This window comes from Pezoporus wallicus, unplaced genomic scaffold, assembly GCF_028554395.1.
Source record: "Pezoporus wallicus isolate ANWC-B61680 ecotype Strahan unplaced genomic scaffold, APGP_CSIRO_Pwel_v1 contig_6382, whole genome shotgun sequence".
In the NCBI taxonomy this organism is placed as follows: domain Eukaryota; kingdom Metazoa; phylum Chordata; class Aves; order Psittaciformes; family Psittacidae; genus Pezoporus; species Pezoporus wallicus.
In genome coordinates, this window is record NW_026638015.1 from 972579 (window position 1) to 1000525 (window position 27947).

At 46.1% G+C, this 27947-nt stretch overlaps 3 protein-coding genes across 15 annotated transcripts in view; all 3 read right to left on the reverse strand.

Moving 5' to 3' along the window:
- Positions 1–227: 227 nt before the first annotated feature.
- PSMC3 (proteasome 26S subunit, ATPase 3) lies at positions 228–8720 on the reverse strand. The gene is made up of 12 exons (XM_057408871.1): positions 8562–8720; positions 8348–8428; positions 5190–5315; positions 4962–5066; positions 4812–4874; positions 3659–3796; positions 2057–2200; positions 1688–1836; positions 1107–1203; positions 814–959; positions 562–643; positions 228–447 (listed from the first exon to the last, which is right to left on the reverse strand). The coding sequence occupies exons 1-12, from the start codon at positions 8586–8588 to the stop codon at positions 337–339; spliced, it is 1269 nt and encodes a 422-aa protein (XP_057264854.1). The 5' UTR covers positions 8589–8720; the 3' UTR covers positions 228–336.
- A 114-nt stretch (positions 8721–8834) lies between these two features.
- RAPSN (receptor associated protein of the synapse) lies at positions 8835–19306 on the reverse strand. The gene is made up of 8 exons (XM_057408778.1): positions 18385–19306; positions 15591–15929; positions 14213–14371; positions 13818–13916; positions 13600–13722; positions 10759–10812; positions 9948–10147; positions 8835–9144 (listed from the first exon to the last, which is right to left on the reverse strand). Exons 1-8 carry the CDS (start codon positions 18598–18600, stop codon positions 8835–8837), a joined length of 1500 nt encoding a protein of 499 aa, XP_057264761.1. The 5' UTR covers positions 18601–19306.
- A 2584-nt stretch (positions 19307–21890) lies between these two features.
- Positions 21891–27947, reverse strand: part of CELF1 (CUGBP Elav-like family member 1) — a 66227-nt gene continuing 60170 nt past the window's right edge. For 12 of the 13 annotated variants that reach the window (XM_057408870.1, XM_057408867.1, XM_057408868.1 and 9 more), the window contains one exon: positions 23405–26453. The gene's annotated coding sequence lies outside the window, so the exon portion shown is untranslated. Of the gene's footprint in view, positions 22022–23404; positions 26454–27947 lie in introns of those variants that run through there. The other variant, XM_057408857.1, reaches the window with a different exon arrangement.

A 27947-nucleotide genomic window follows, 5' to 3' on the forward strand; every position in this document is an offset into this window, starting at 1 on the left:
AAACCAAGGCTGCCGTCTGAGCTGCTGTTCATCCACTTCAACATACACTTACTTACTGCAGTATAACCTGTTGGTCCTCATTCAGAAGCAGCAGACTAGGAGTTAATCCAGTTCTAGGAAGAGGCTCCAAAAGGCAGCATGATGGGCACCATGACAGGAGGGTCTCACCTTCCCTTTTGCAGATGTAGGACCACCACGCAAGGGCAACAGCCCCAACACATCATGGCTTTGTTTTTAGAGGGAAAAAATGCTTTATTTTTTCCAGACAGAAAGTAAGTGGTACAGTCCAGTCTAGTCCTGTCCTCTGCCAAGGCCACAACCTTGACTGGGCAGAGATCAGGCATAGTACTGCAGATTGGCTTTTTTCTTTGCTTGAACTTCCAGGATTCCTTCCATGTAGTCCTCGTGGGTGAGCTCTGTGGCTCCACGGCGGAGGGCAATCATCCCCTAGATGATTAGAGAGGGCACATAAGCACCACATCAGTTCAGAATAACTACTCCACACTAGCTCTCACCCTTCCTTCTTGTCAGTACTTGCTGCTTTAGAGGAGGGATACTTACTGCTTCAACACACACAGCCTTACACTGGGCTCCATTGAAGTCATCTGTGCAGCGAGCCAGTTCCTCGTAGTTCACATCAGGGCTGAGATGGGCAGAGATAAAAAACAGTAAATCTGAGAATAGGTACCAAATAGAAACACAGGTATGGAGCTGCCTTAAAACCCAACAGTGAGCTCTCAACAGAAGCGCCTACCACTGAGGCACCCTCATGAGTGATAAACACAGCCCCAGAAGGCCATGCCTCTGCCCTACCTGACATTCATTTTGCGTGAATGGATCTGCATGATTCTGGCTCTGGCCTCCTCATTCGGCATCGGGAACTCAATCTTGCGATCTAATCGTCCAGAGCGGAGCAAAGCTGGGTCCAAGATATCAACCCGGTTGGTTGCAGCAATCACCTAAGTAGAAGTAGGGTCATCAGTCTGAGACATCTGGAGGACAGGCCTCTCCTCCACAAGGATCCACCAAGCTTCCTCCTAGACACTGCTTTCCATCCCCAGCTAGAGCACCCTGGGCCTCAGGAGCACTCTCTGCTAGATCCCAACCTTGACTTGTGTGTTGGGCTGGAAACCATCAAGTTGATTAAGCAGCTCCAGCATGGTCCTCTGCACCTCCCGATCACCAGCCTTCTCACTGTCAAACCTGAGGAGAAAACAAGGGTAGAACTGTAGAACTATAAGCATGAACCCTGTCCCTATGCTTTTAATCACACAAGAAGACAGAATGAATGCAGTTCATGCTCACTGGCCAAGATCTTCCGAATTCCAACTTGAAACTACAGGAAGTTCTACCCTGATGGGGACTGCGACTCAAATAACTGTCAGCAGCAGCTAAGTCTTATTATGTTCTTAGAGCTAAATGGAGCTACTGTTGTCCAGGCCCAAGCAGTAAATGATGATGAACATCATCTCTATGTTACTGATGCAGTTATCAGAAAACAGTTTATACAGCAGGAGTCTTATCAGATAGACCCCAAGTCTCATGAAATTAACTCATGAGCCCAAGGACTGTGGGCTTTACACTGTTTCTGAATAGGCCATGCTTTAAGCTAGGCTTCCCTCACACACACAGGTAAAGGGGGCTGCTGGGCAGCTCCCAGGAGCTTTACACATGGCCTACACCTCACCTTTTAGTGCCAATGGCATCCAGTTCGTCAATAAAGATGATGGAAGGAGCTTTCTCCTTGGCTAGAGCGAAAGCATCACGTACCAGCTTAGCTCCGTCACCAATGAACATCTGCACAAGTTGTGGACCCGCAAGCTTCAGGAACGTGGCCTGGGAAGTGAAAAAGAATCCTATCCCTTGTGTCTCAACAGGGTCAGTTCTGAGTACTACAGAAAACCCTTAATTAAAAGACCCAAGCAAGAAAACAGACAAGAAGATCCCAGCCTTGTAACACTGATTTATATGTACAATCCCTCTCCCCTTGGAGATGTTCTTATTCTTTTTCAGGTACTACTCTACAGCAGCACATGCTTTCTAAGGTTTCTTTTACCTTGGTCTGGGCAGCACACGCTCGAGCTAACAGTGTCTTCCCTGTTCCTGGAGGCCCATACATCAGGACTCCTTTGGGTGGCTGAATACCCAAGTTCTCAAACTTTTCCTTATGGTTCATTGGCAGGACAATGGCCTCCACGAGCTACAGCAAGAGGAAAATATTAACAGATAAAGCCATTCTCCTTCACAGATTCGGGCTGCCTGCTCTGAGCTGAAGTTCTGAGCTGTAGTTCAAAGACTGTTGTTCTGGCACTGTTGGTGCCATCTTAAGGCATATCAAGGATAAGAGGGTTATGAGGGGCAGTCAACATGGCTTCACCAGGGGGAAATCATGTTTGACCAATCTCTTAGCCTTTTATGAGGAAATAACACAGTGGATGGATGATGGCAGAGCGGTGGATGTGGTCTACCTTGACTTCAGCAAAGCATTTGACACAGTCTCCCACAGCATCCTCACAGCTAAATTGAGGAAGTGTGGACTGGGTGATCAGGTAGTGAGGTGGACTGCGAACTGGCTGAAGGAGAGAAGCCAGAGAGTTGTAGTCTATGGGGCTGAGTCTAGTTGGAGGCCTGTAACTAGTGGACTGCCTCAAGGGTCAGTACTGGGACCAGTATTATTTAATATATTCATCAACGATTTAGATGAGGGAATTGAGTGTACTATCAGCAAGTTTGCTGATGACACTAAGCTGGGAGGAGTGGCTGACACGCCATAAGGCTGTGCTGCCATCCAGCGAGACCTGGATAGGCTGGAGAGTTGGGCAGGGAATAACTTGATGAAATATAACAAGGGAAAGTGTAGAGTCCTGCATCTGGGCAGGAGCAACCCCAGGTTCCAGTATAGGTTGGGAAACGACCTGTTAGAGAGCAGTGTAGGGGAGAGGGACCTGGGGGTCCTAGTGGACGACAGGATGACCATGAGCCAACACTGTGCCCTTGTGGCCAAGAAGGCCAATGTCGTCCTGGGGTGTATTAGAAGGGGGGTGGTTAGTAGGTCGAGAGAGGTCCTCCTTCCCCTCTACTCTGCCCTGGTGAGACCCCATCTGGAATATTGTGTCCAGTTCTGGGCCCCTCAGTTCAGGAGGGACAGGGAGCTGCTGGAGAGAGTCCAGCGCAGGGCAACAAAGATGATTAAGGGAGTGGAGCATCTCCCTTATGAGGAAAGACTGAGGGAGCTGGGTCTCTATAGTTTGGAGAAGAGGAGACTGAGGGGTGACCTTATTAGTGTATATAAATATATAAAGGGGGAGTGTCACGAGGATGGAGCCAGGCTCTACTCAGTGGCAAACAATGATAGGACAAGGGGTAATGGGTACGAACTGGAACACAAGAGGTTCCACTTAAACTTGAGAAGAAACTTCTTCTCAGTGAGGGTGACAGAACCCTGGAACAGGCTGCCCAGGGAGGTTGTGGAGTCTCCTTCCCTGGAGACATTCAAAACCCACCTGGACACATTCCTGTGTAACATTATCTAGGTGTTCCTGCTCCGGCAGGGGGATTGGACTAGATGATCTTTCGAGGTCCCTTCCAATCTCTAGCATACTGTGATACTGTGATACTGTGTTCTCAGTCACATCAGGAACTAAATATGAAGCATTACCTCTTGGATTTGCTTATCCAGCCCCCCGATGTCACTGTACTGCTCTGTGGGTCTCTCATCCACTTCCATGGCTTTCACTCGTGAATCATATTCAGTAGGTAAAGTCTCCAAGATCAAGTACGAGTCTTTATTCACCCCCTGTAAACACAAATCTTTTAACAGGCCCTTCAGATAACAACTAACAAACATGCAATCACAGATGATTCACCAGAACTCAAGGATGCAGGAATAATCAGCTGTGACACTGGTATTCACAAAATCCCTCACTGCACAGCGGACAACACCACAGCTCCTCAGCACATGCCAAAAAAGAGGAGTTCAATCTACTTACAATACCAAAGGCTGCGTTTAAAAAGCTTAGTAGATGGTACCCAAATTTTCAGCATCTACTTGTATGTATAAAGAACACAGCCCTTAAACTACTTTTCTATACTACAGATATGACTGAACCCATATGTCCTGGGTTCAGCAGTAGCAGTCATTTTTCTCCTTCTTAGTAGCTGGTGCAGCGTTGTGGTTTTGACTTTCAGCCTGGGAACAGTGCTGATAACACCCATGTTTTTAGTGGCTGCTCAGTAATGTTTAGTCTGAACAAGGACTTTCTGAGCTTCATGCTCTGCCAGGGAAGAGGGGAAGCCGGGAGGAAGCAGAGACAGGAAACCTGTCCCAAACTAACTAAAGAGGTATTCCATACCACAGCATGTCATGCCCAGTATATAAACTAGGGGAGGTTACCCAGAAGGGTTAGATCACTGCTTGGTCAGGCTGGGTATCGGTCAGCAGGTGGTGAGCGGTTGTATTCTCTCCCCTTGTTATTTCCCTTGTCATTATTATTATTGGTGGCAGCAGCAGTGGTTTGTGTTATACCTTAGCTACTGGACTGTTCTTATCTCAACCTGTGGGAGTTACATTCTTTTGATTCTCCTCCCCATCCCTCCGGGAGCCGAGGGAGGAAAAGGGGGAGTAAGCGAACTGCTACGTGGTTTTTCTGAATTACTGACTGCACTTAAACCACGACACCATAATATCTTTTTATTAAGATTTTAGTATAGAAATGGTCTTAGAGGGCAGATTTGTCTCCTTTCTGAAGGGCAAGATATAGGCAGTTTTTCTAGTAAGCATCGTATCTAACAGTCACAACAGCCTTACTCACCACTAAGTCTCCAGGCTTCAACTTCTCAGCATCAACCAACCCAATAACAGGCAGGAAATATGTCTGCGGAAAAAGATCAAAGTAAGCAAAGCCAGCAGAAGGTGGTCCTTTTCAGCATTCACCACACCTAGCTGGGCACGTGGATCTTACCTGACGTGTAGATGTCTTGATCACAGCACACTTGCCCTTTCGCTGGGAATCCAGGTCAATATTTGCTCCATCCTCCTCCTGGTCATTGGGGTCAACATCCAGCAGCTGCAAATCAGAATGACAGTTAAGAACATACCATGTCTGAAATTACTGACGAGTTCCATGACCTCCTCCTGTCCATACTGCACACACTTGTCACACTGCTGCAGAAGAGTGCCTTGCTCTCACCTCGATAACGTTGGAGACAAGGTATGGCAGGGTTTTGTTCACTTTGATCTTCTCACTGTTCTCTTTAATCTTGTCTTTCATGGCTTGAAGCTCATGAGTCACTCTCAATACTTCACTCTTCATAATCTGGAATCAGTCACAGATGAAAGAGGTAGGGATCAGAGTAGAAGGCCAAGGCAAGATAAAATTCATACATTATTCCAAAAGTAAAAGCTATGAAAACCTAAATCTGAGGAAATAGTGATTATAAAGGGAAACCTAATATAAAAAGAGGAAACGCAGCAAATTAGCCAGCACTGGTTAGGAATCAAGGCTATGCAATCCATTCTGGTCTCCTACTAATCAATATCCTGAAATAGTTTCTTCCCAGCATCACAGGATAGCCTTACCCTGATCAATGCAGCAGCTTACAGGGTTGCAATATGACCTAGATAAAGCAGCTGTGTTTTGGTTTGCATTTTTTAATATATACAGACATACAGATAACCAGGTGACTAGATATACACATACACATGCATATCCATATGCGTCCATATACACACACCTATTTTAAAGTTATGTTTTTTAGAGAAGAATTGGGACCAATACTATTTTAATATCTTCATCAATGACACAGACAGTGGGATCGAGAGCACCCTCAACAAGTTTGCAGATGACACCAAGCTGAGTGGTGTGGCTGACAGCTGAGGGACAGGATGCCATCCAGAGGGACCTGGACAAGCTTGAGAAATGAGCCCATGTGAACGTTATGAGGTTCAACAAGGGCAAAGTCCTGCACATGGGTCAGGACAACCCCAATATCAATAGCAGCTGGGGGATGAAAGGATTGAGAGCAGCCCTGCTGAGGACTTGGAGTGAATGAAAAGCTGGACATGAGCCGGCAGTGTGTGCTTGCAGCCCAGACAGACAACTGTACATTCAGGGTCTGACTGGACAGGGTTCTGAGCAGCCTGATCTGGTTTAATATGTCCCTGCTCACTGCGAGGGTGTTGGGCTAGCTAACCTTTAAAGGTCACTTCCAACCCAAAGTATTCTATGATTGTATGATTCTATTACCTGTCAGAAAAGCAGCTCTGTACATCCAACAGTCAGTACATTTATACCCAAGACCAATGCACACAATACAGGTGTTTCTCAGTGCTGTCTGGCTGACACCCACATACTTTTCCTCCCTTTCCTGGTTACTCAGAGTTTGAAAACGCACCAGTTTTGTGATCCTCAGTGAAGCAACTGTAGTCCCATATGATCTCAGGAGAACTGGTCACATCTGAACTGGTTTATGTGATTCAGTTTAATGGGGAAATCACAGAATCATAGAATAGTTCGGGTTGGAAAGCACCTTAAGATCATCCAGTTCCAACCCCCCTGCCATGGGCAGGGACACCTCACACTAAACCATGTCACCCAAGGCTCTGTCCAACCTGGCCTTGAACACCGCCAGGGATGGAGCATTCACAACTTCCCTGGGCAACCCATTCCAGTGCCTCACCACCCTTACAGTAAAGAACTTCTTCCTTATATCCAATCTAAACTTCCCCTGTTTAAGTTTGAACCCGTTACCCCTTGTCCTATTCGTTCCTCTCTGAAAAATTATCTTCTTAAAACTCTTGGTACCTAAGCTTAATACTGTGCTGTAACACGTACTTACTCACAGGACAGGACTGTTACAGGAGTCAGTACTGTACCTGTCACATACAAATGCAAAACATTCAGAATAATGGAATTATTAGAATAATTTAGCATTAGTCTGAGAAATATTCAAGGAAAACTGCATGAAGGCAGGGTGCCAATAAACATTTCTCCATTACGATGCTCTTACTATAAAATAAAGACAACTTTTACTCCTTACTATGTTCTGCAATTTCAAAATAAGACACTCATTTAACGTTGCTGCCTTTAAAAACCAGGTATGTTAATATGTCAGAATCGCTAGTGGCCTCTGAAGCACTAGGATCAAGTTGCTCTCTAGAATTCATGAAACAATTTATCTCAATACTACTAAAATCAGGCAGCAGAGACAAGCTTATACTAAAGTTAGGAGAGCTCTTGTGTGAAACAGGTCTGTCTTGGGCCAGGTCTACCCAGGTCTGTCCTATGTAATACCTTGATGAATGGCCTAGAGAAGAGGAGGAGTGCACATGGGAAGGAAGAGCACCTTGCAGTGACACAGGCTCCTGACTGGCTCTGAGGAAGGGGACCTGGGGGTCTCCATGGGCAATAAACTGAACAGGAGGCAGCATCATGCCCTGACAGCAAGGGTGGCAAACAGCACCCTGGGCTGTACTAACAGGAGTGTAGCCAGTAGATGGAGAAAAGTGATCACCCCCTTTACTCAACATGTGTTAGATCCCGTCTGGAGCAACTGTTCAGTGTTGTTCCCCTGCCCCTACAGCAAAGACATTGATAAAGTGGACTGAGTGCAGCACAGGGCCGCCGAGATGGCCAAGGCAAGTGGAGCACAGGACCTGTGAGAAGCAGCTGAGGCTTCTTCAGCTGGAGAAGGGAACTGCTGTAGAAGGTACAAAGAAGACAGAACCAGACGCTTCACAGCAGCGCACGGTGGGCAGATGAGACAACAAAGACCAAAACAAGAGAGGTTCAGCCTGTATGTAGAGCAAATCTTCACCCTTACAAGGACAGCCAGGCTGTGGCACAGAACACCCACAGCAGTGGTGCAGTCTCTGTTGAGACGCTCTCAATATCCAAGCAGATGAAGCCCTGAGCAGCCTGGGTTACCGCTGGCCCTGCTCCGGGCAGGACGTTTGACCAGAGATCTTCTCAAGTCCCTTCTAAGCTGAGTTACTCGATGATCCCACCTGAACCAGGCCGCGGAACAGACCCCCCCTCCCCTGGGCCTGCAAGAGTTGGGAGGCCTTCAGCAAGTGCCTCCAAAGCTCTGCAGAACATCTGACCCGTCAACTCCCTGCTCTTTCAGTACTCCGACCCTGCCTTCGGGGCTCACCATTCCCCAGCCTACCGCTCACGATCGAGATAACCGCATGTTATTTTCTATTGCCCTGGTCCCTGCCCCACTGCTCAGCTTCCCCGCGCCCTCCCCTCAATGCAGCAGCAGCAGCGCAGGGCTCCCGAGGCCCGGCCCGGCTCAGGTCCCCTCCCCGGCTCTGCTCCCCCCGCGGCTGCTGGCCCCTGGCCGCTACCTTGATCTCGCTGTCGAGGAGGCGCGTGCGCTGCACGATCTCCTCCGTGGACATCTTGAGCACCTCCTCGCCGACGCCGTCCTGCGGGGCACAGCGGCAGCGTCACCCTCGGCTCAGCCCGGCCCCGGCCCCGGCCCCAGCCCCGCCGCTCCCCGCCCCACCATCGTAGTCCCAAGCCCGGCGGCAGCCCCAGCCCGCGGTCCCAGCCCCTCACCTCGGACTCATCCCACACCGACGCCATCTTGCAGCGAGCGAGCGACCGCACAACAAGGCGACTTCCGGGCGGCAGATTCCGCGCTCCTCACCCCGGCAACAAGGCGGGAGGCGGCGGAACCAGCAGCTCGGCGGCCCCGCGTCCCTTCCTTTTCCTCCTCCTCGGCACCGCACCGCGGCCGCAGCCCCTCCGCTACCCCCCCCCTCCGCAGAGCGGCCCGACGGCTGTGGCGAATCTGCGGGCGCGGATGGTGAGGGGAAATCACCACGAGGATCACGTGCCCCGGTAAATCTGCTGAGTGATGGCCCCGCCGCCATCTTGGGGCGGGGTAATGGCGGGGCCCGGCCCAGGGCGGTGCTGCCCCGTGAGGCGGAGCGGAGCGGAGGGAGGTGGTGCTGCCCCGGGACAGGCCGGGCCGTGCGCTTTATTGCGGTCAGTGCCCGTACAGAGAGCGCAGCCGGGCCGGGCCGAGGGGATCCGGCTGCTCACCCGAGCACGGCGGCCGCTGAGGCGGGGCCGGCGCAGCCCGAAGGGGCCCGAGCACAGCGGGGCTGCCGCAGTCCCAGAGTTGGTCTGGAGGCACCTGCAAAGGGAGGAGGTTGGTTGGGGGGGGAGGCTCTGCTCCCGTTTCCTGTATTAACCCCCTCGCATGGAAAATGCGCTCTCCCGCTATGATCCCCCTTCCAGCCATGCCGCGGAGGGCCCTCAGCACGCCCCTTTCACAAGCTGCTGTAGTGCTGGAGACAAACCCAGAGGGCTCACTGAGCATCTCTCAGCGCTCAGTAGTTTGATCCTAACGCTGGTGTCACTGGGGGGCTTTAAATTCTTAAATTGTGTGTCTTTACATTGTTAATTTTCAGCACCAAGTGTTCTGTTACACTCACGTTCCCCCTAAAAGTAAAATAGTGGTAGAGGTAAACTTTCATGGCAGTAACGCAGTAATAGACTGGACACCTTCACCTCTGTGTCTGTACATGAGAGAAAAAAGGCGGGGGGGGGGGGGGGGGGGGGGAATTCAGGGGAACAAATCCAAACTACCCTGGGTGTGGAGTAATTCACTAAGAGTCTGAATTGGGCTGGGCACCTGCAAGGTGAGGACACTGCTGAGCTACCATTTAGGGGACAGGAGTGAGATGGGCAGTATGGCTAAATCCATCCCCCATGGGAGAGGGTTGGAACAAGATGATCATTAAAGTCCTTTCCAACCCAAACCTATGATTCTATGGAATCTCACCCTTCAAAGCCATGAGATTCACAGCACTGCAATGGGATCCTGTAGGGCAAAGCAGGACAAAGACCTAGGGAACAGCCTGCATAGGGCTGTCCTACTCTGGTCATGAACAGCTCTTTCTTACAACTAATGTCATAGTACTTCCAGCTCATTACTTTAAGTGGAAGAAGTGGGAGCAAGGCAGCGCCTGGAGCTGGTTGTTCTTCTCCCCAATGGACTCTCCACACATGCCACAGTACAGCTCCATCTCCTCCACGCATTCATGGAACTTCACTACGTGGTCACGCAATTCTTGCTGCTGCCCCTTTGTGCGATAGATCCTTTCACACAGGCAGTGGAGCTTCAGCAGGCCAAGCTGCACACAAAGGGTGGAAACAAGAGAAGTGAACAAGGTGAAGACAGACCAGGAACAGGAGTGGGAACCACTTCGGCCCCATCAGCCAGCTAGAGAAACACCAGCACAGAAACTTGTCTGAGGGATAGGACCATGCATAAGGACATTTGGTCTCTCAGCACTTCCTGCCATTAACCCTGCTTCTCTGTATCACCAGAGGGGACACCAGGTTTGAGGACATCTGCAGCTCTTTCCCTCATGGTTTTCCTCAGCGATCCATGACATCCACTGCACTTTGCCTCCAGCCAACACACAGTTCAGCTGCTGCTCAGGACAATAATTTTTTAAAGAACAGAACCCCAATACTGTAGCTCTCTGTTTGTTTAATATCCCATTTTTACTGCTTCCTCTTCCCCTTTGCTCATCCCATTGTGACTCCTCCCTCGTTTTTCAGACCTGCACACTGATGATCATCTGGGCAACTGCCCATAGTTAAACACAACAAATCAAGTTCCAAGCGTCAACTTGTTAGCACAGACACAATAATCAGCAAGAACAAGTCTGGATATTTCAACACTTGGCTTTGTGTTGAAACCTACAGAAAGTGCTGAAGAGAAGCTGTAGGATCCTACCTTGTTCCCTAGTCCGTCTGCCAGCTCCTGTGCTTTTTCAATGCTTTCCAGAGCCTGTAAATGGAGAGCATGCATCATCAGTTCTCAGTCTGATATATTAAGACCAGACTTGTGTGAATGTCCTATGGGAATTTTTAAAAGAGAGAGATAAACAGGTAGAGAGTAGAATTTGGACATAAACAAGCACCACTAAACTCTGGAGATGCAAGACAACTGTCTGGCAGACTTCCCCTCTCTCCTAAGAGTTCATCCATAAGAAAAGCCTGGTTTCTGAAAGACCACAAATAATCCCAAGAGCTGTGTTTCTGCTCCAGCCACAGGGTGCAAAGTGGGGGGATGATGTCGGCAGAGGCTGGCATTTCCAAGCAGGAGGAATACAGACTTAAACTCAGTCACACATGGCCATAGGTGTTGGGATGAAGCACAAGCAAACCAAGCCTTTTCCCCCTCCAGCCCTACAGGTTCAATAGTTATTGGGCAACTCCAATTTCTCTTGTACAAGAGTGGAGGAAGGGGATCAGCACCACCAACACACCAAGCTCTTCCATTTTCCCCCTGCTGTTACATATCCACTTTGTCCTACTTGCACATGGTGTAATACAGGAGTGTACTGCTATCCACCTTTTTCAGTCTGAAGGAAGGTTATTTAGCAGAGCAGCTGTTATCCAAAATGAGTCCCTACTTTCTGCTAGATGCCATAGTGTTCCTCACTGTTCTCAGCATCAGTCTCTTTTTCCAGAACTGTTCAGATCTGCTTCAGGTTTGTCCAAGGGGAAGAAGAGGTCTCCCTTGTGATGCAGTAGTTTATAAAACTTCTACCCTATATTTTGGCATTAACTATTCTAGGAGATGGGGACCCGATGAGATGAAAGGACTTTGAATACAGAGGAGATGGTATTAGACCTGTGGTGGCAGCAACAGCCTAGGATAAGGAATGTGCAGAAGAAGGAAGCAGGAACTGAAGGCTACCAGTTAGAACATAACTGCAAGCTGTGCCTAGGGAAGAGTGTCTGTGTAGAAAACCCTGAAATTAATGACTAGGACTAAGAAGCAAAGTGAAGCATGTGGGGTGGGGGGAGAGATGCTGAGAAGCTCAGGGGACAGTTGTCTTGGAGAGGAATGTGAGACTGCACAAGAGTTTGGGTGAGCAGCCTGAGAGGATCTGCAGTAGTACTGACCATAGGATCATAGAATAGTTAGGGTTGGAAAGGATCTTAAGATCATCCAGTTCCAACCCCCCTGCTGTGAGCAGGAACCACATGCAAATGAAAGGAAATGGATTAACTGGCTGAGGAGACTGGGAAGATGGAGGAAGCTAGGACAAGAATAGGGAATCTGTAAGCGGAGAGTTAGCAAACTGCTTTATTAGGTAACTGCTTTATTAGGTAAATGAGGAGCATGAGAAATGGAAACCGGGATTGGCAAGTTGAGGAACGGGCTTGGGTGAGTATTCAGAGCTGTGACATCTGAGGAGGTCACATTTGGAAAATGGGAATAAGGTCCCTGACCCATGAGGGCAGATTCCCCACTTATGCCTGGAGCAGAATACAAGATTCATCTATTCATTTTCTTGGGTTTGGTAAGGTGAAGACTTGTGCAGTGCCTTCACCAGGCTCTCACAAGTGAAAACTGCTTGTGGTACCAGAGGGTGGCAATGGCTGGGTGTGCGATCAGCAGATGTAGGGGTTTGATGAGTGCTCTGAATGTTCTCTACATGGAGGTCTACCTGCTGTGTTCTGTCCCATCTTTTGAACATGAGATGAGGCAGGGAAGGGATTATTACACTGAGCTGAGTTTTTAAATCCAGTTTCTTCTTCCATTGCAAACAGTGTTTACTTGCTGAGACTGCAAGGTGTACCTCACCCAACTGATTCCCTGCTGTAGGCAAAACAGATGCCGACAGCACTTTGAGCTTGTCTTTTCTAACAGACACATACTTCATTTCCTAATATCTGGGATTCTCTGTTTAAGCCAAAATTCTTTGTGTCTCATATGAGTGATAAGTGTGAATCTTCACCATATCTACACCCAAAGCAGCATCCTGATGTGGCACTGCAAAGGCATTCCAGGTTCTTCAGCACTAGTTCAAGGCTAGCCTTTTGAGCATCTCATTCTGCAGCCCAGCAGTGTTCCTGCAATGCAATCTGCTGTATCTAGTGCAATCTGGATTTTAACATATATGCTGCCTAAGCATTTTCAAAGTAAGTAAAATCACCCCCTTGCATTATATTGACCAGTTGTTTATTCCCAGATGATTTTTCTGCCCTCATTTCTCTGTTTCACAGAATCCTAAGGGTTGGAAGGGACCTCAAAAGATCATCTAGTCCAACCCTCCTGCAAGAGCAGGGTAACCTAGAGTACATCACACAGGAACTTGTCCAGGCGGACAAGTTTCTCTAGGAATTTGATGCCACGTTTGTCTGCAAAGCACATGGTGGAGCTGTAGAGCTGTTTAAACATCATCACTATTACAACGAGCTTAACTTATAACTGTTAAGTAGGCAGTGGAATCTATTTCAGAGCATAAGCAGAAGCTGATTGGCTACAGTGTAGGAGTAGGCTTCCTTCCCTTAGTGCTGGTTTCTCAGCGTAGTGCTTAAAGTCATGAGGATTGACTGATGAGACACTGGTGTGTTAGCAGTCTGACTCAGAATGGATGTTCATACTGTTAGTAACAAATTCCTGGCTGAAAGAGACCATTTGGAGAAGTGTAACTGTACAAGCAATAGACCCTGTTGATAGAACCAAGAGGTACAGGTGTCTACTGCACGTTGATAGGCACACAGTGCAGAAAAAGCCATTTTGCTCCAATCTTGTTTAATAAACAAGTTTGTAACTGACCTTGTCCAGCTCCTTCTGGATCATCCAGCACTTGGTCACTCCAAGCAGCACCTGGATCAGGCCCAGGCGGTTCCCAATCTCTGTCATGATGCTCAAGGAGGAATCATACCGAGGAAAGGCTGTCTGTAGAAGCAGGGAGGAAAACATTTTTTGCTATGGCCTGCTTTGCACACCCTCTTGCTATCCTCTCTGTCCTTCCTGGCAGGAAGGAGCTGTACCTGTATGTCTTTGCGACTGCGATGGATATCCGCAAAGCACAGCAGACACAGCGCTTGCAGAGGCCGGTCACCATGCTGCAAGGCAATCTTCATGGACTCCTGAAAGAAATTGTCTTTGGTCAGTAAAAGAGCTTATTCCTGGTTCAAAACAGCAGGGCTGGGGCTGCGCACTGCAGCCACAGAGTCTTGTTCACATGTTCCTAACCAAGGGGAATTCATAGACCCAAACTTCTGAGCCCCCGTGGGCTATTGAAACTGCAGTTCTAAGGCTGGGACGCAGCAGGAACATGTAGAGCCAAGTGCAAATGCCATGGATATCTCTTCCTCCCAGTCCTGTAGGCAAGATCCCCTTGCAGAAAACCTGTGACAGCTCTGCATCTGCCTGCACCCTGTACCTCACAGCAGTCCATAGCATCTGCCAAGCGCCCCAGTTTCCGATAGGCCACTGCCATGTGATACTGGCTCATTGCACGGTACTTCAAGCTCCAGCCCTTGCCGTAATCATTCACCAGCTCAGCTGCTTTACATGGGAAGAACAAGGCTTTCTCATAGTCCTGTAAGACAGACACATCCACTAGTTACAGCAAAAATAAAGATTAAAAAAGCAATATTTTATTTACTAATATTTCTGTACACCTTTCAACTGCTGCTGCTCACCTTCCACATGCTGCATTTCCCTAGATGTTTTCAGTGGATATCAAACTGTGGAAGGTGGAATTGCCATATACGGAGTTATTATTACCCTCTGGGTTCAGGACACTGGGCAATGAAAGAGCAAATGAATGTTCTAAGGTATGTTGTGAGCCTTACTCTGCAGGAACCATTTACCCTCCTCTATAACCAAAGGCCGAAAACCTTCTCTTCTCTGACATCATCCCTGCTTTCAACATCTACATGGAGCCCTTATGTTCTCCATATGGAAAGTCAGAATCTGGTTATCCATCATATTGCAGGAAAGAGGAAGGAACAAAGAATCATGGCCTCACCAAATCCAGAAGAAGTAATAACGTAACATATTTTCATTTTTAGGCATCTTTCTGGATTAAAAGCATTTTTAAAAGAAATCTTACTTTACAATAATTATGTAAAACTATTATCTTTCTAAACCCATTCTCAAGTAAGTTACATGAGACTGCAGAGCTGAAGAAGTCCTCATGTCTTTTAATTTTCCAAGATGCACATAGGAAACCTCAACTTTAAAAGTTTCCTTTCTCCCTGCTTATTTCATACCTTCAAAGTATCCAGCACAATGTTATTGTCTTTATTTTTGGTATTATGAGAGAGGTTTACAGATAGTTCTCAATGCTTCAGTTGGTGAGTTTTCCACTAGTGACAAAAATCAAGACTTTGTGAGGAAAACGTATTTGTTGCTGTTTGCAGTAGAAGTCAGAATTGGCAAATCACCCCCATCCTCAGCTCTTGCCTTGTTTTGCTCACATCAATAGCTATTTGCCTGTAGTAGTGGTGGAAGTAGAGAATCTGTGAGTTCTGGCTGCCAGCCCTGTGTACAGACAGTACGTCCGCTGATGTGATCTTCTTTGTAGCTAAGTTTGATCTTTTCAACACAGGAATAGTCACAGCTGCTTCTGCTGTGCTATATAAACACTGCACTAATCCTGCCATCCTTACTCTGAAGGGTGGTGATTTTGCAAAGAGATAGTAGCTTACAATGCTCTCTCAGTACTTCACTTCCTACAGCAAAGCAATAACCTGAAATCCAGTTCTTTCCTGAATCCATGGCACAATCTCCCTTCTGTCCCTTAGTGACCTCACCTTTAGCTGGGCATAGAAGTTCCCAAGGCTGCAGCAGACTCGACATTCCAGCATCTTGTCGTCGTTGTTGTGTGCGTAGCGTAAAGCCTTCTCAAAGCACTCCAGAGCCTTCTGGAAGGTGCTGAGGCCCAAGAAGGCATTGCCCATGCTGAGGCTCACCTGGCCATTCAGCTGCAGGCTCACCGTGGTACCCTGCATGTTCAGGCAGGTCTTACAGTAAGAGATTGTTTTCTGGAATTCACAGAGTTTCTCGTTGCTGCGAGCCAGGTTCAGGTAGCTCTCTGTAAGGAAATCTGGGTCTTCCAGCTCCCGTGCTGTGTCAATCTGTACCACTGCAAACTTGAAGTAGAAAAGACAGTGTAGACAGTGTTTATAAAAGCATATAGTTGATTTAAATGCAGCTCAAACACCCACAGAATAGCACCACGTACTGGAGAAATGGCTCATCTCTGAGCAGGGCAAAGTCCAGCAGCACACACTGAGAAGCACTGTCTACACTGAGCAGTTATCTGATGGTTTAAAAGGTCTGTGAGCAGCCTGAAGAAACCTCTCCCTCTCTCCACACATTAACTCGGCTGGTGGTTAGTAGAAGAAAGCTGTTAGATAGCCCTAATGAGAAGCAGGACACATCTGACACACCACTGCTCAGTTTTCTTTCACTCACTTTAATCTATTGCACTTTCTCTGAACTCTTAAGATATTAAAGTACCCCTTAATAAGAGTAAACAAGCTGCTACTTTCATCAGTTTTTCCACTAACAAATTTCAGTTTTCACAGGTTTTGTTCTGTTACCTTCAGGATTTGTTGCATACAGTTCTCTTAAATGACTTGAAGTCTCTTTCTTTTAGACTGCACACTCTTCTGAGCAGCAACTCTTTAGTGTTCTGTGGTGAACCAAGCACACTGCTGGCTTGAATTAATACCAGTAGCAAAGGTAAATATATAGCAATTTTCTCTGTATGTATTTTTGTTACAGATTATCAGTTAGGTTTATGGATAACAATTCCCAAGGGCACCAATTACTTCCTTTTCTTCTATAGCGCCAACACATAATAATTGAAGCTACTAGAACATTTTACATTCTTCACAAAATGAACAAAAAAAAAACAACCCAACCACAATTGCATGTATTTGGGGATGTATGTTCTCAGTTTCCTTCACACTGTAGGAAAGCTGATGTATGGACCCAGTACTGTGCATTAGTTCATGGCTCCCTGCGTTCCCTTACCTTTGTACAAGTTCGTTATTTCCCGATTGCCACAGCCTCTTTCCTTGGTGTGAAGTAATTTTTCTCTCCATCATAACCCTTCTGAAATCATAGTTCATTTCATGCTTTTAATTCCGCCTCCTTTTCTCCTGTTCTTTCCTTTGCTAAAGTTTTCCTTCCTCTATTTTTGATCACTCATGGTATAAAATCTTCAGTTTGACTGAAGCCACTTTTTCTTCCTAATACTGGGAAGAACTAAAATTCACCTATTCTGATCCCAGTTTCTGTTCTCTGACAACAAATTAGGGTTCAGGCATATTCTATGATTCTATACTGACCCCACTCCTCTGCTTGTTTCTTGCTTTCCTGAGAAGTCTTCAACTATTTCCTTCAGGTAGCCACATCTTAACCTTTTACTTCTCCCTAATCAGTCTCTTGTTTCTGCCACCACGAAATTCCACATCATTATCAGAATTGTTTCTCTTCAGATGTTTTCCAAGTGTATTAATAACCCTCTTTTCTTCTTCACCCTAAGAATTTGGTTTTAAGACAGGGCATGGGTTTACTAGTAAGATGTGCTCTCCCCCTCTCTAAACAGAGCTACCAAAATCCTTTCAATGAGATGTGGGCTCCTGTTCACATTTTGTGCTAAATGCTGAATAATTACTAACGTAGTAAGAAGCAAACCAAAACTCCAGGAGAAGAATATCAAAACCCTTTGGCAAGACCCTATTTCAGGCTGTGATGGTTTCTTAAGACTATTACAACATCCTCTTGCCTCGTTTCCTAGATTCCCGAGTCACCCTCCCAAACATTGCCTGCTGCTCTCTACGTGCATTCTGTTACTTCTTGCATCCACACGTTGGCTTTTTGGCTCATTTAATCAAACACATTTATCCTCATACTCTTGAAATGCGACTTCAGCTTCTTTCCACCACTCTTCCATCAAGCCCTGTATATCCTTTCTTCTATGCTGTCTTGACAACTGGGAGCTCCTCTCTGACCTCAACATTCTCTCCTGGAATGTTGCCGTCCCCCTGCCAAAAAAGCATCCTCCTTCCCCATTTAATCAGCCCCCTTGCAAACAAAGAACTGTAATAAAACCAATGTAACATCTATATTAGATGTCAAACATCATCTGAACAAGATAACAGATATGTCTTTACAATGTAGACAGCTGCTTATTCTACAGAATCCACATGGAGATCTTTTTACAGACATACAGTGTAAACAGCTTCAAGTGCAGTAAAGGCCCTGTTTCCATCTCTTTTCCTGAAGCTTGGTTGTATGGTGTGCCTGCATGTGGGGAACAGGTTAAGAAAGGTCCCTGTGATTAACTGGAGAACCACAATAACCTGGGAATCCTGAGGGACCAGACCCAATGAAAAGTAGTATTCTGTGTACATTGTGGGCTGGAGCTATTGATAAACACAGTGATTACAGCAGCCCACAATTTACACTCAATAGCTGGTATGTTCTACTATATACAAAATACCCCCCCCCCCCCCCCGATTTCACATTCTGATCTCCAGCCACTCTCCGCAGTGGGTACCACATCATGGCATGCATTCATCTCCAGTTCCTTACCTTCAGCATGTCTTTGTATCTGCCCATCTCTGCGTGAGCAGTGATGAGGCAACCCAAAACCCGAAACCTGCCAGCAGGATCCGCAGACTTCTCCAACACCCTCGTCCACACTCGCAGGGCTTTTTCGGTCTGATTAGACTGGTAAAGATGGAGTCCTTTCTCTATCTGTTGCTTTGTCTGGTCCTGACCCATCTCCCATGCATTAAAAAGCCTCATACACTAACCTATAAGGACAACAAAAAGCAAGTGCATAGAAGAGAACACAACATAAAATGCCCTGATAGAGGAGGGCGGGTTGTGTGCTCAGAAGGTTTGGAGCCATAAAAGCCCACCCATGGCAGGGGGCTGGAGTTGTGGTAGGCAATGGCAAGAAGTGGTTGCTCAGCACTGTAGAATCCCAAATCCAGTGGGCAAATGCCTTGCTTGCTAGGACTCCATCAGTGCATCCGCCTGTCCATTCCCATAAACAAAGAGGAAAAAGCACAACAGGGAGGGAAAGAGAAAAATCCCAAGCAAGAGGAATGAAACTCAACCCGAGCAGCCAGTGCTGGTCTGCTCCCCATTGGCCGCAGCTGCGCCTGCCAGTCTGGCTCACGTGGCTCCCAGGAATGCTACTCAGGCTTCCCAGCTCCCAAGGTCACGGTGAGCCAACTGCCCACGCCTGCCCGCCAGCACACAGCTTATAAACACCCCATGGGGAGACAGCACAGTCACAGGGAGGTCTTGATTGTCTCCTCCCTCTCCCTCCAACCATCCCGTTTGCCAAGCTCTGGTGGTGCTGGGCTAAGCTGGGAGGTGGCAGCCTCAGCTGGGAGAGTAGCTTTAGGAACAATACGTGCCTTTAAGAAGGTATGAACTGGGGCTCCAGCAGCTACACATGTGCAGTATTACACTTGCAGCAATGTGCCGGGTACTTTACCAGGCACAAAACTCAGCTCTGCTTTTGGGGAGTACAGCTGGCCTTTTCCACGGACAAAGTTCCGCTCTGGCACAGATTTACTGGATATGGCACTGAATTCTGAATTTCAGGGACAAGAAACTAACCATTCTGAAAGGCTTTGTTCATGACTGTTCATGACTGACTTGCTCGCTGCCTTTTGATACCTGTGACGGTTCTCCAAGAGTTTTTAGTTGAAGATGCCAAAGGCACTGCTGAAATTCTGCATCCAGAACTTGCTGATCTTTTATGATGAATGACAATAATCATAGGATGGTTTGGGTTGGAAGCGACCTTAAAGCTCATCCAGTTCCAACCCCTTGCCATGGGCAGGGACACCTTCCACTAGAGGAGGTTGCTCCAAGCCCCGTCCAACCTGGCCTTGAACACTGCTGGGGACGGGGCAGCCACAGCTTCTCTGGGCACCCTGTGCCAGCGCCTCAGCATCCTCATGGTGAGGAATTCTTTCCTAACATTTAACCTCCCCTCTGTCAGGTTAAAGCCATTCCCCTTGTCCTGTCCCTAAAGCCCCCTGTCCAAAGCCCCTCTCCAGATTTCTTGTAGTCCCTTTAGGCACTGGGAACCTCTGTAAGGTCTCCCTAAAGCCTTCTCCAGGCTGACCACCCCAGCTCTCAGCCTGTCTCCATAGGAGAGGTGCTCCAGCCCTCAGGGCAACTTTGTGGCCTTCTTCTGGACTCTCATGAGTCTAATGACCAAAATGACTCTAATGACCCAAAGGAACAGATTTCTGCACCTTCTGATTGTATATGAGAATTGTTTGCCCAATTAGAGATAGTTTTAACTCTCCTACACACCTTTGAAAGAGTAAAAAAACCCCAGGTAGACTGGCTCCTCTAGGAGTCCAGTTTCATACAGCCATTGATGTGCTGTATTTGTTATGGGCCTGGTCTTGGTTATCTATAGATTTACTCTGTCCTTCCTAAGAAGAGAAGCCAAACTTGAAGGGCAGGGAGGGGGATGCCTCAGGGAAGTCTTGTGTTTTTCAGATACAGAAGTCCCACACGTGTTTTGGGATCGTTTTTCAGGCCAAAGAGAAGAAATGGCAAATCAGGGTTTTAATGACAGACGCACATGCAGGGATGTCTCCAGCTGCCTCCCTGCTTCTATGTGAATTTAGTGGTGGTTTTTCCACAAGCAAAGGTAAATACCAACAGCATCATCCCACAGGCCACCACATCATGGCTACCTAAGGAAACACAAACCCAAGGGAGCCTTCCTGAGGTAATGTCCCTAAGGGGAGCAGGACACGCAAGAGTAAGAAACCAGTCTGCCCAAAGGCTTTACATCATCCTCATGATCTTAAGGATCTTAAAGAGATTCCATCCATACCTGTATCCAAAACATCCTTAGAAAAAGTTTTAGAAGCAAAGCAATTTAAATAGTAAAGTCTTGCTCCAGTCAAGACTGATTCTCTTTTGGGAGTTTATATACTCCATGACATTTGCATTACTAAGTTTAGCATTGTTTCTTCAGAGCCTTGATGTGCCAGATGATGTTCCAGTACAGACTCCGTGTACTCTCAGACTCTGGAAGTAGGAACTGTGGGAAAACACCACAAGAGTGCTGAGGGACAGCTGGTCACTGTGCAAAATCACTTCTGCAGCACTGTTTAAGTTATTATCAAGGTACTTTATAGGTTCTAGGGCTTCCATAAAGGTCCAGTTCAGAATTTTAAGTCTCTGCTCCCTGCAGTAATTCTTATGTGTCTCTCTGGAGGAGGGTGGTGGGATGGACACAAGATGCAGAAGACTGAGCCACATGGAATGCACTGAAAATGGTGAGGCCATCACATTTCAGGACTGGAGAAGAGGCCAGGCACAGCAAACATTGGAGTCTGCTACATAAAAGGATCAAGCCAGGACTCAAGGAAGGGAAAACCAGAAATGACATCATGTCTGCAGAACAGACTACTTTCTAAATTGACCTTCCACAAGTGACCTGCCTGTACCTCAAACTCATCCTGATGCTTTCGGACCACTTCACCAAAGCACTTCTCCCCTCAGTATTCACTGTCAGATTGCACAGAGAAAAAGGCAAAGTGAGAAAAGGATGCCTTGCAGTCTGACAAACCCCATGTAACAGGAGGGGAATGATCCATCTATCCTGCATTTTGTTGATCACACTGTTCTTGTTTTTGAGTTCTCCTATGAAACAATACTTAGTGTCTTAAGAATCAACTCACAACTCGCTTAGTGAGATAAAAACTTATCCTAGTAAAGTAAGATTGAGCTCCATCAAGCTCATACTGGTCATTTTCAGAAACCAGAAATATATTCTTGATATGGAACATCTCACCCCAAGCCCAGTGCAGCTGCCTAAATAAGGAGGGGTAAATGGGTAGAATCACCAAGACACTGACTACCTGTGCTGCTTCGAGAGAGTAATGACAGAGTGATCATCAGTCTGTGGCTCTAGTTTGTGCAAGACTGAGGTACAGCTTCTACGGTAAATGGATGGTCCAGTTTCTTCTCAGGAACTGCAAACAAGTAAGCCTGGAAGGTGCATGGAAACTCCAAGTTAGGGAATCTCACCTGTCATGCAGTGGAGCTATACACGCAGTGTAGCTAATCACACAGTCACTTCTTCAGAGTGACCACACTGAGCTGCTTGTCCTCCTCCCCATTGGTCTTCATAACGTATCCTGGTGACTCCTGGCCATATGAAGACAGCAGAACATGGCTGGTAAAGTCAGGAAGATTGGAGTCAAAACAAGTAGTGAAAGGTGGAGGTGGATGTGAGAGGAGAAACTACTTCTAAAATATTCATCATCAGGACTTAATCTGCAGGTTTGTGTCTTTCCTACTGATGTTGACAAAAATAACAACTCATGTGAAACGCAGATTCTTATCAGAGATAAACACACTGGCTCTTGACACATCTACCCCCAGGGCTCTAGTGTCAGCTCTGTAAGATACAACTGACAGAGCTTCATGTAAGGGAAGTCTTGCCAACTTCTTGCATAAGCAAGAATCTTCCATCCTGCCTAAACAACCCCTTTTTTCTGACTCAGTTGTTTGTCTCCATCCTTCAGCTCAGACGTATCTGAGCTGAAATCTCCCCAGCCTCCCTTCTCAACAGCTGCAAATTAACCGCAGGGATCCCAGCACACTCTGCAACAGATGGCTTAGTGCCTCACATCGCAATTGGTGCGCTGCAGGGACAGGAATGCAGCGCTGAATCCCGATGCTTGCAAGTGCTCTCAGATTTACAGTCGTGTAGGAAGTAATGGGGTGGAACCGAGTATGCCAGATAACACAGGAAAAGGACACAGAGGAGAAACGTAGCTGCCCTGAAAGCGCTTGCAGTCTCCAAGATGCAAGACAGGAGAAGGAAAGAGGAACGTCACTGAATTTGGGCTTTCAGAAATGTGTCAAAGTCATGGCCATTGTGGTACTTTCCTTCTGAGAGAGGCAATATTCATGTCAAACTCATGGCAAGTTTCTAAACGGATTATACTTTGCCTACACCAAATACTTGTTTAGTATTCATTTCACATGATTAACATATCATAGTTCTAAAAGCAAAGCGGGTAAACTTCTCCTTATCACAAAACCTGAGCTAGGAAATAATCCCAACCTATTGGTTTCCCTGTATAGTATTTCCAGGACTGGGAGTACTGAGGCAGAACCAGGACAGGTTCAGCAAGCTTGGAAGTGTTCTGCAGGGGTAAGGAGGCAGTGGCAGGTATGGGGCTCATAGGAGCAGTATGAGCTGGTGCCTGTCTAATCCCACACACCACGCACATGTGCTGTCGCTATATAGCTGAAGTCTGGGTCACACTGAAGTTATTTAGCCCCTGAAAGACCATGAAGCACAGTGCGTGGCCAGGCAAGTGGCTACACAGTGCCAAATCTTACAAAATGGAGGCTATACAACCCCAAAACCTTTCCCATTTCTACCCAAAGCAGCTCCTCTACATCCAGGGCTATACTGTACATCCAGAACAAGTGGTACTGGACCATGAAGCTCACAGCTAAGTAAATGGAAGATTCCCTCATCTCTCCTCATCTTCCCACCCAGAAAGAACCTCAAGTTTGAGACACAAATACAACACACAAGGACTCTTCTCAAACAGTTTAATAGCAAATAAACAAAGGAAGGTACCACACTTGGCATATACAAAATGACTTGTTGTCGGTGTGTCTGTGCAATTAAAACAGCTTTAAGTTGCCCTTTGGGACAAAAACTAAAAGGAAAAAAAAAGAAAACACACACACACAAAAGGAAGAAAATTCCTTTAACACATACTCGCTCGTTCCAAACTTGTAACAAATCTTTTCATCTTGAAATCCACTACACGAACTCTGCCATCGGATCAGAAAAGCAACGCGTGCTCCTCTGCGTTTTAAACCATTAAAGTAAAATCTGTAATTCTCTACAGAGTACAACACAATTTCACACAAAAAAAAGACATTTTTTGTTTTGCAAATCAAAACAAGAAAAAAAAAAAGAAAGGAACAGCTCAAAACAAGGTAAAGAAAAGCATTTCTACGACTGAACCACGACTTCGAGTTGATTAAATCCCATTACTGCAGAACAGACTCTACATTTGGTCATAGTGGCAATTTGTTTTCTCGTCACATTGTGAATCACTTTACATTGTTTTCTAGTAGAAAAGGCAAAAAACTGTACAAAACCCCTAGTGTTAAATACAATGTTTGTACCAATAAAAAAGCCCACAGGTTTGTCTCCAAAATGTAAATTTTCTTTTTAAATTATTCACAAAAAGCAGCCAAAAATCAGAAAGGCAGCTGCTGCTCCACTGTCTCAAATCCATTAAAACCACCACAGAACAATTAAAACAACCAAAGGAAGAAAAGGAAAGAAGAAAGGAAAGAAACATCCAACGTTTGGCATTTTGGTTTTCTTCGGATAGTTTTTCCACAGGTTTCTCCAAAGTTCCTGATGGAACCAAATGCTCACGTACAGAAACGTATTGGCAGTTACTCAATACACTGCAGGGTACCAGTGCCCCCCACTGACACACAGCCCTGTGCATTCAGACTGTGGGACTAACAGCAGCCAGCCCACAACCCTACCTCCCAAATAAACAAGGCTCTATCCTTTTATCATCCAGCCTCATGCTTTACTCCCAGGTGTATTTACCATATCCAAACGTGGTCTTTCCTATAAGCAGATTAAGGACTGTCTCTGCAACTCTAGCCAGCATCTACTGAGGATATCCTCAGCCAACTGAGTAGGACAGAAAAGAAACCCTTTTGCATCTTTGCATTCTCCCAAACACTGGACAAAAGTGAGATTTCCATCCAATCAAACACGATTTATTTTCTCAACAAAACCCTTTCTCCTGGGATTTCATTTCACATTATTTTCTACTGTTAAAGATACCTACACAAGCTTGCTTCTCCTTCTGACTGAAACTTCATCACAGTACACGCTCTTCGTCTAGAAGCTACATCCCAGTTTCTACCTGTGCAGATGGGTACGTAGGGTGGGGGGAAAGCCTGCTACCCAGAAAGCAGTAACCTGTTCTAGTTCATTCTGCGAGCCAGAAACAAAAACTGCTTAGCTCATTACCCAATTAAAAACTAAACAAAAAGTAAAAAATCTCCGGAGAGATTCCCCAGCTAAGGCCCTTGAGAAGAGAGCTGGGGATGGTACCCTGTTCAGGTAACAGCTGCAGAGGCTGTTGTATTGTGCTTGTCGCTTGGGAAAAGAGCCAGCAGTTGTGGGACCAGGTTTACAAGTGCTTTCTCTGGGGTATTTCCATCACTTTATTTCAAGAGCTAACCCAGATCCTCCTTTCCAGGATCCTGCCATCAAGGTCTGACTGATGGTATTAAACTGGGGCTGGATGTGACACTAATGTGCCCTGAATGCTACAAAAGCTGTTTCAAAGGAGCCCTAGCTTCAGATAACTTTGGGAACAGAAACACTGTGAAGTTCCCCCACCTTCCTGCTCCCCAGCTATCTCCTTCCACCAAAACTTCCGGTACAGGAACAGTACAGCCAAGCCCCCTGGGTGCCTCTGACAGCACTGGAGATGGAGCAAGGTCCAGGTGCTCTGTCAGGCAGACAGTCTAAGTGCACAGGTAGATGCCCTCAGGTGGCTTCTGATCATATAATTGTCATTACCAAAAACACCAATTTAAAGGATACCTTTGAAACCCATTAAATTGCTCAGTTTTTGCACAAACTATAGAAAACAGAGAGGTGAAGGTGATATATACGAGGGTGTGAAGAAAACAGCAGGAAACATGCAGAACATTTCTGGGCACTATCTTAGTTTGAAGGATTAAAACAGAAACATCACATTTTGCTGAGGAGATTGTAGTTACAAAAAAAGAAACCCAAGCATGCTGGAGCTTAACAAAATACAACATCAACTTTGATCATTTTTTCACTGCAGACTGATAATCACACAGGGTAGCAGGGGAAAAAAATAAAAATAATAATTAAAAAAATCAATAAATCAGGGCAAAAAAATTATGTAGCTACAATCAGAAGAAAAATGTAGTTCAAGTGTTTTCTGCTGATGCCACTCAAGTCACAAGTCTGAACTCATAAAAACACATGCTGTCTCCTCAAGCCCAGAAACCAGATCAGCAAAATGTGACTAGGAAGTCTCCTGAAAGATTTGAGTCACACCATAGATTTGACCTTCTCTTCGAAACTGTGTTGTTTTGTGGTTTTCCCAACTAAAGCACACAGGAAAAAAAACCAAACAACCCTAAGTCTCGAAAGTGATTGGCTGTATGTTCACAGAAATACAAATACTCACAAGGTATGCTAGCAAGGCTGCTCTGAAGACAATTACAAAGAATCAGATTCACAAAATCAAGTGGTTATCTTACGAAGGTCTAGAAAAATAGAAATTCTTTTATATTCAAATGCAAGTTTAAATATTCCCCTGCAGCAGTCTTTCTAGCAAAACCGATTTGGCAGCACGGAAATAAAACAAAACCCAACCAAAAGAAAATAAAAAGAAAGAAACAAACGTAATAAAAATACACATCAGCGTCAAAGGTGAACACAAGGTCAAAGGTGAGAGTTCAAGCATCAGAGAAGCTGAAGAGACAAGGATTTGGACGATGTACTTGAACGCCACATCGACATGCTTTAGGCACAACGATGAACAAACGGCAGGAATCTAGAAAAAAAAAACAAACCAGAAAGAGGGAGACCCACTGAGTTACACAGAGCAGTACATCCAAACACGGAGAGAGAGAACAAGAATGGGCACTGTACAATGAGATCTCCTGGGGAAGGGAGTTGACAGGGGAAGGGCAGCACATGCCAACGATGGACAAGTAAAAGTCAAAGTACATGAAGGACACCAAGTAAACATCAAACTGCCAGAAATCAAATCAAAGCAGAGGCCTGGATTTCCCTCTCAACACCCAGTCTGGGGAGCTTTCCACAGCCCAGTGGCACATTGGTTAGCATGCATTCACCTTGCCCTGTGCCCAGTGTCTGCACTAGCTCTGTTTAGGAGGAGAACAGAGCAAGCTCCCTCCCCAGGAGACCAACTCCAAAAAATATGGCTCCAGGGCTAACATTTGCCCACAGAGACTGAGACCATGAGAGACAAGACAGAGGACATAAGGGATTCACAGGTGGTTTGACAGCTGAGACTTTTCCTACACCCTAACGTGGGAGGTTCTTCGGCACTGGTAGCCCAGGAAATCATGTTCTTTCCTTCAGCTACAGTCCCTTCTCATTCGCTAGGAGCCCATGAAACTGGGGTGGGTGATTTGGAACAAAGGGGAGGGGGAAAAATAGTTATACAAGACAAACCCTCCATAGATGAGAGAAGAATTCCTTAAGACTTGACTGCAAGTTAAGACTTGTCCTAGCTGAGCACTTTTCATGCCATTAGACCTACACAGGGATTTTCTGTTCCCAGCTCCCTGACTTCATGAGGAGGGGATTCTGGGCTCTGAGAAGCTCTACAGTCACTGTTGCCAGTTTGATGAATAGAAAAAAAAAAAAAAGTGTTTTCTGAAGCTTTCTTGATGAGTTTATAAATAAAATAATTGTTCTATTAAGTGTTATAAATACCTTTGTTTCCTCTCCTCAGCTTGTGAGCTGTGCAAGAAACAAAGAACATTCTGGGATCCTAAACCAGAAAGGTAAATTCATCACAAACTGAGGCATGAGAAACAAGAGGCACGAAATCAAGTGACATCTAAGCATGCACTACAGAAATTCTTTTGTGTGATTTGTTTGGGGTTTTTTGATAGAGATTTTCCAATTATTTCACTCAGCAACTTTGAGAAGAAAGACAAAGTTTCATTAAAGCCCTGAGGAAGGACTGGCCTGCAAGAGCAGAGCCATGAGATGCTGGATAAAAACTTAAATGACTTGCTGAAAGTTATTCCAGTTTGTTTTATTCTCACAATTGTGATAGTTCTGCCTTCTGTGGTTTATATTTTGTGGTAGATACGCTCAGGGATACATAAACATCCTTGTGTTTAAAGGTCTGCAACAAGAAGCTCTGAAAGCATTTTACATGTTCATGGCTGCATCCTTTATTTGAAATTTGCTTTATCCAAATTGCTTTTAGATGTTTCCAAATGAAATGGGACAGTTTCATTCTGCTTGGCTGTTCTTCCCTAACTCTCAACCATTAACAGAAGAAGCA

Excerpts from the sequence above, each read along its gene's own strand:
- PSMC3 (XM_057408871.1), bottom strand. The coding sequence starts at position 8,588 with ATGGCGTCGGTGTGGGATGAGTCCGAG. Across the intron at positions 5,067-5,189 it reads TTGTCTCCAACGTTATCGAG|CTGCTGGATGTTGACCCCAA; the intron begins GTGAGAGCAAGG and ends TCTGATTTGCAG. Across the intron at positions 960-1,106 it reads AGCCCAACACACAAGTCAAG|GTGATTGCTGCAACCAACCG; the intron begins GTTGGGATCTAG and ends ACTTCTACTTAG.
- RAPSN (XM_057408778.1), bottom strand. The coding sequence starts at position 18,600 with ATGAGGCTTTTTAATGCATGGGAGATGGGTCAGGACCAGACAAAGCAA. Across the intron at positions 13,723-13,817 it reads GCAGTCGCAAAGACATACAG|ACAGCCTTTCCTCGGTATGA; the intron begins GTACAGCTCCTT and ends CTGCTTCTACAG. Across the intron at positions 10,813-13,599 it reads TCCAGAAGGAGCTGGACAAG|GCTCTGGAAAGCATTGAAAA; the intron begins GTCAGTTACAAA and ends CTCCATTTACAG.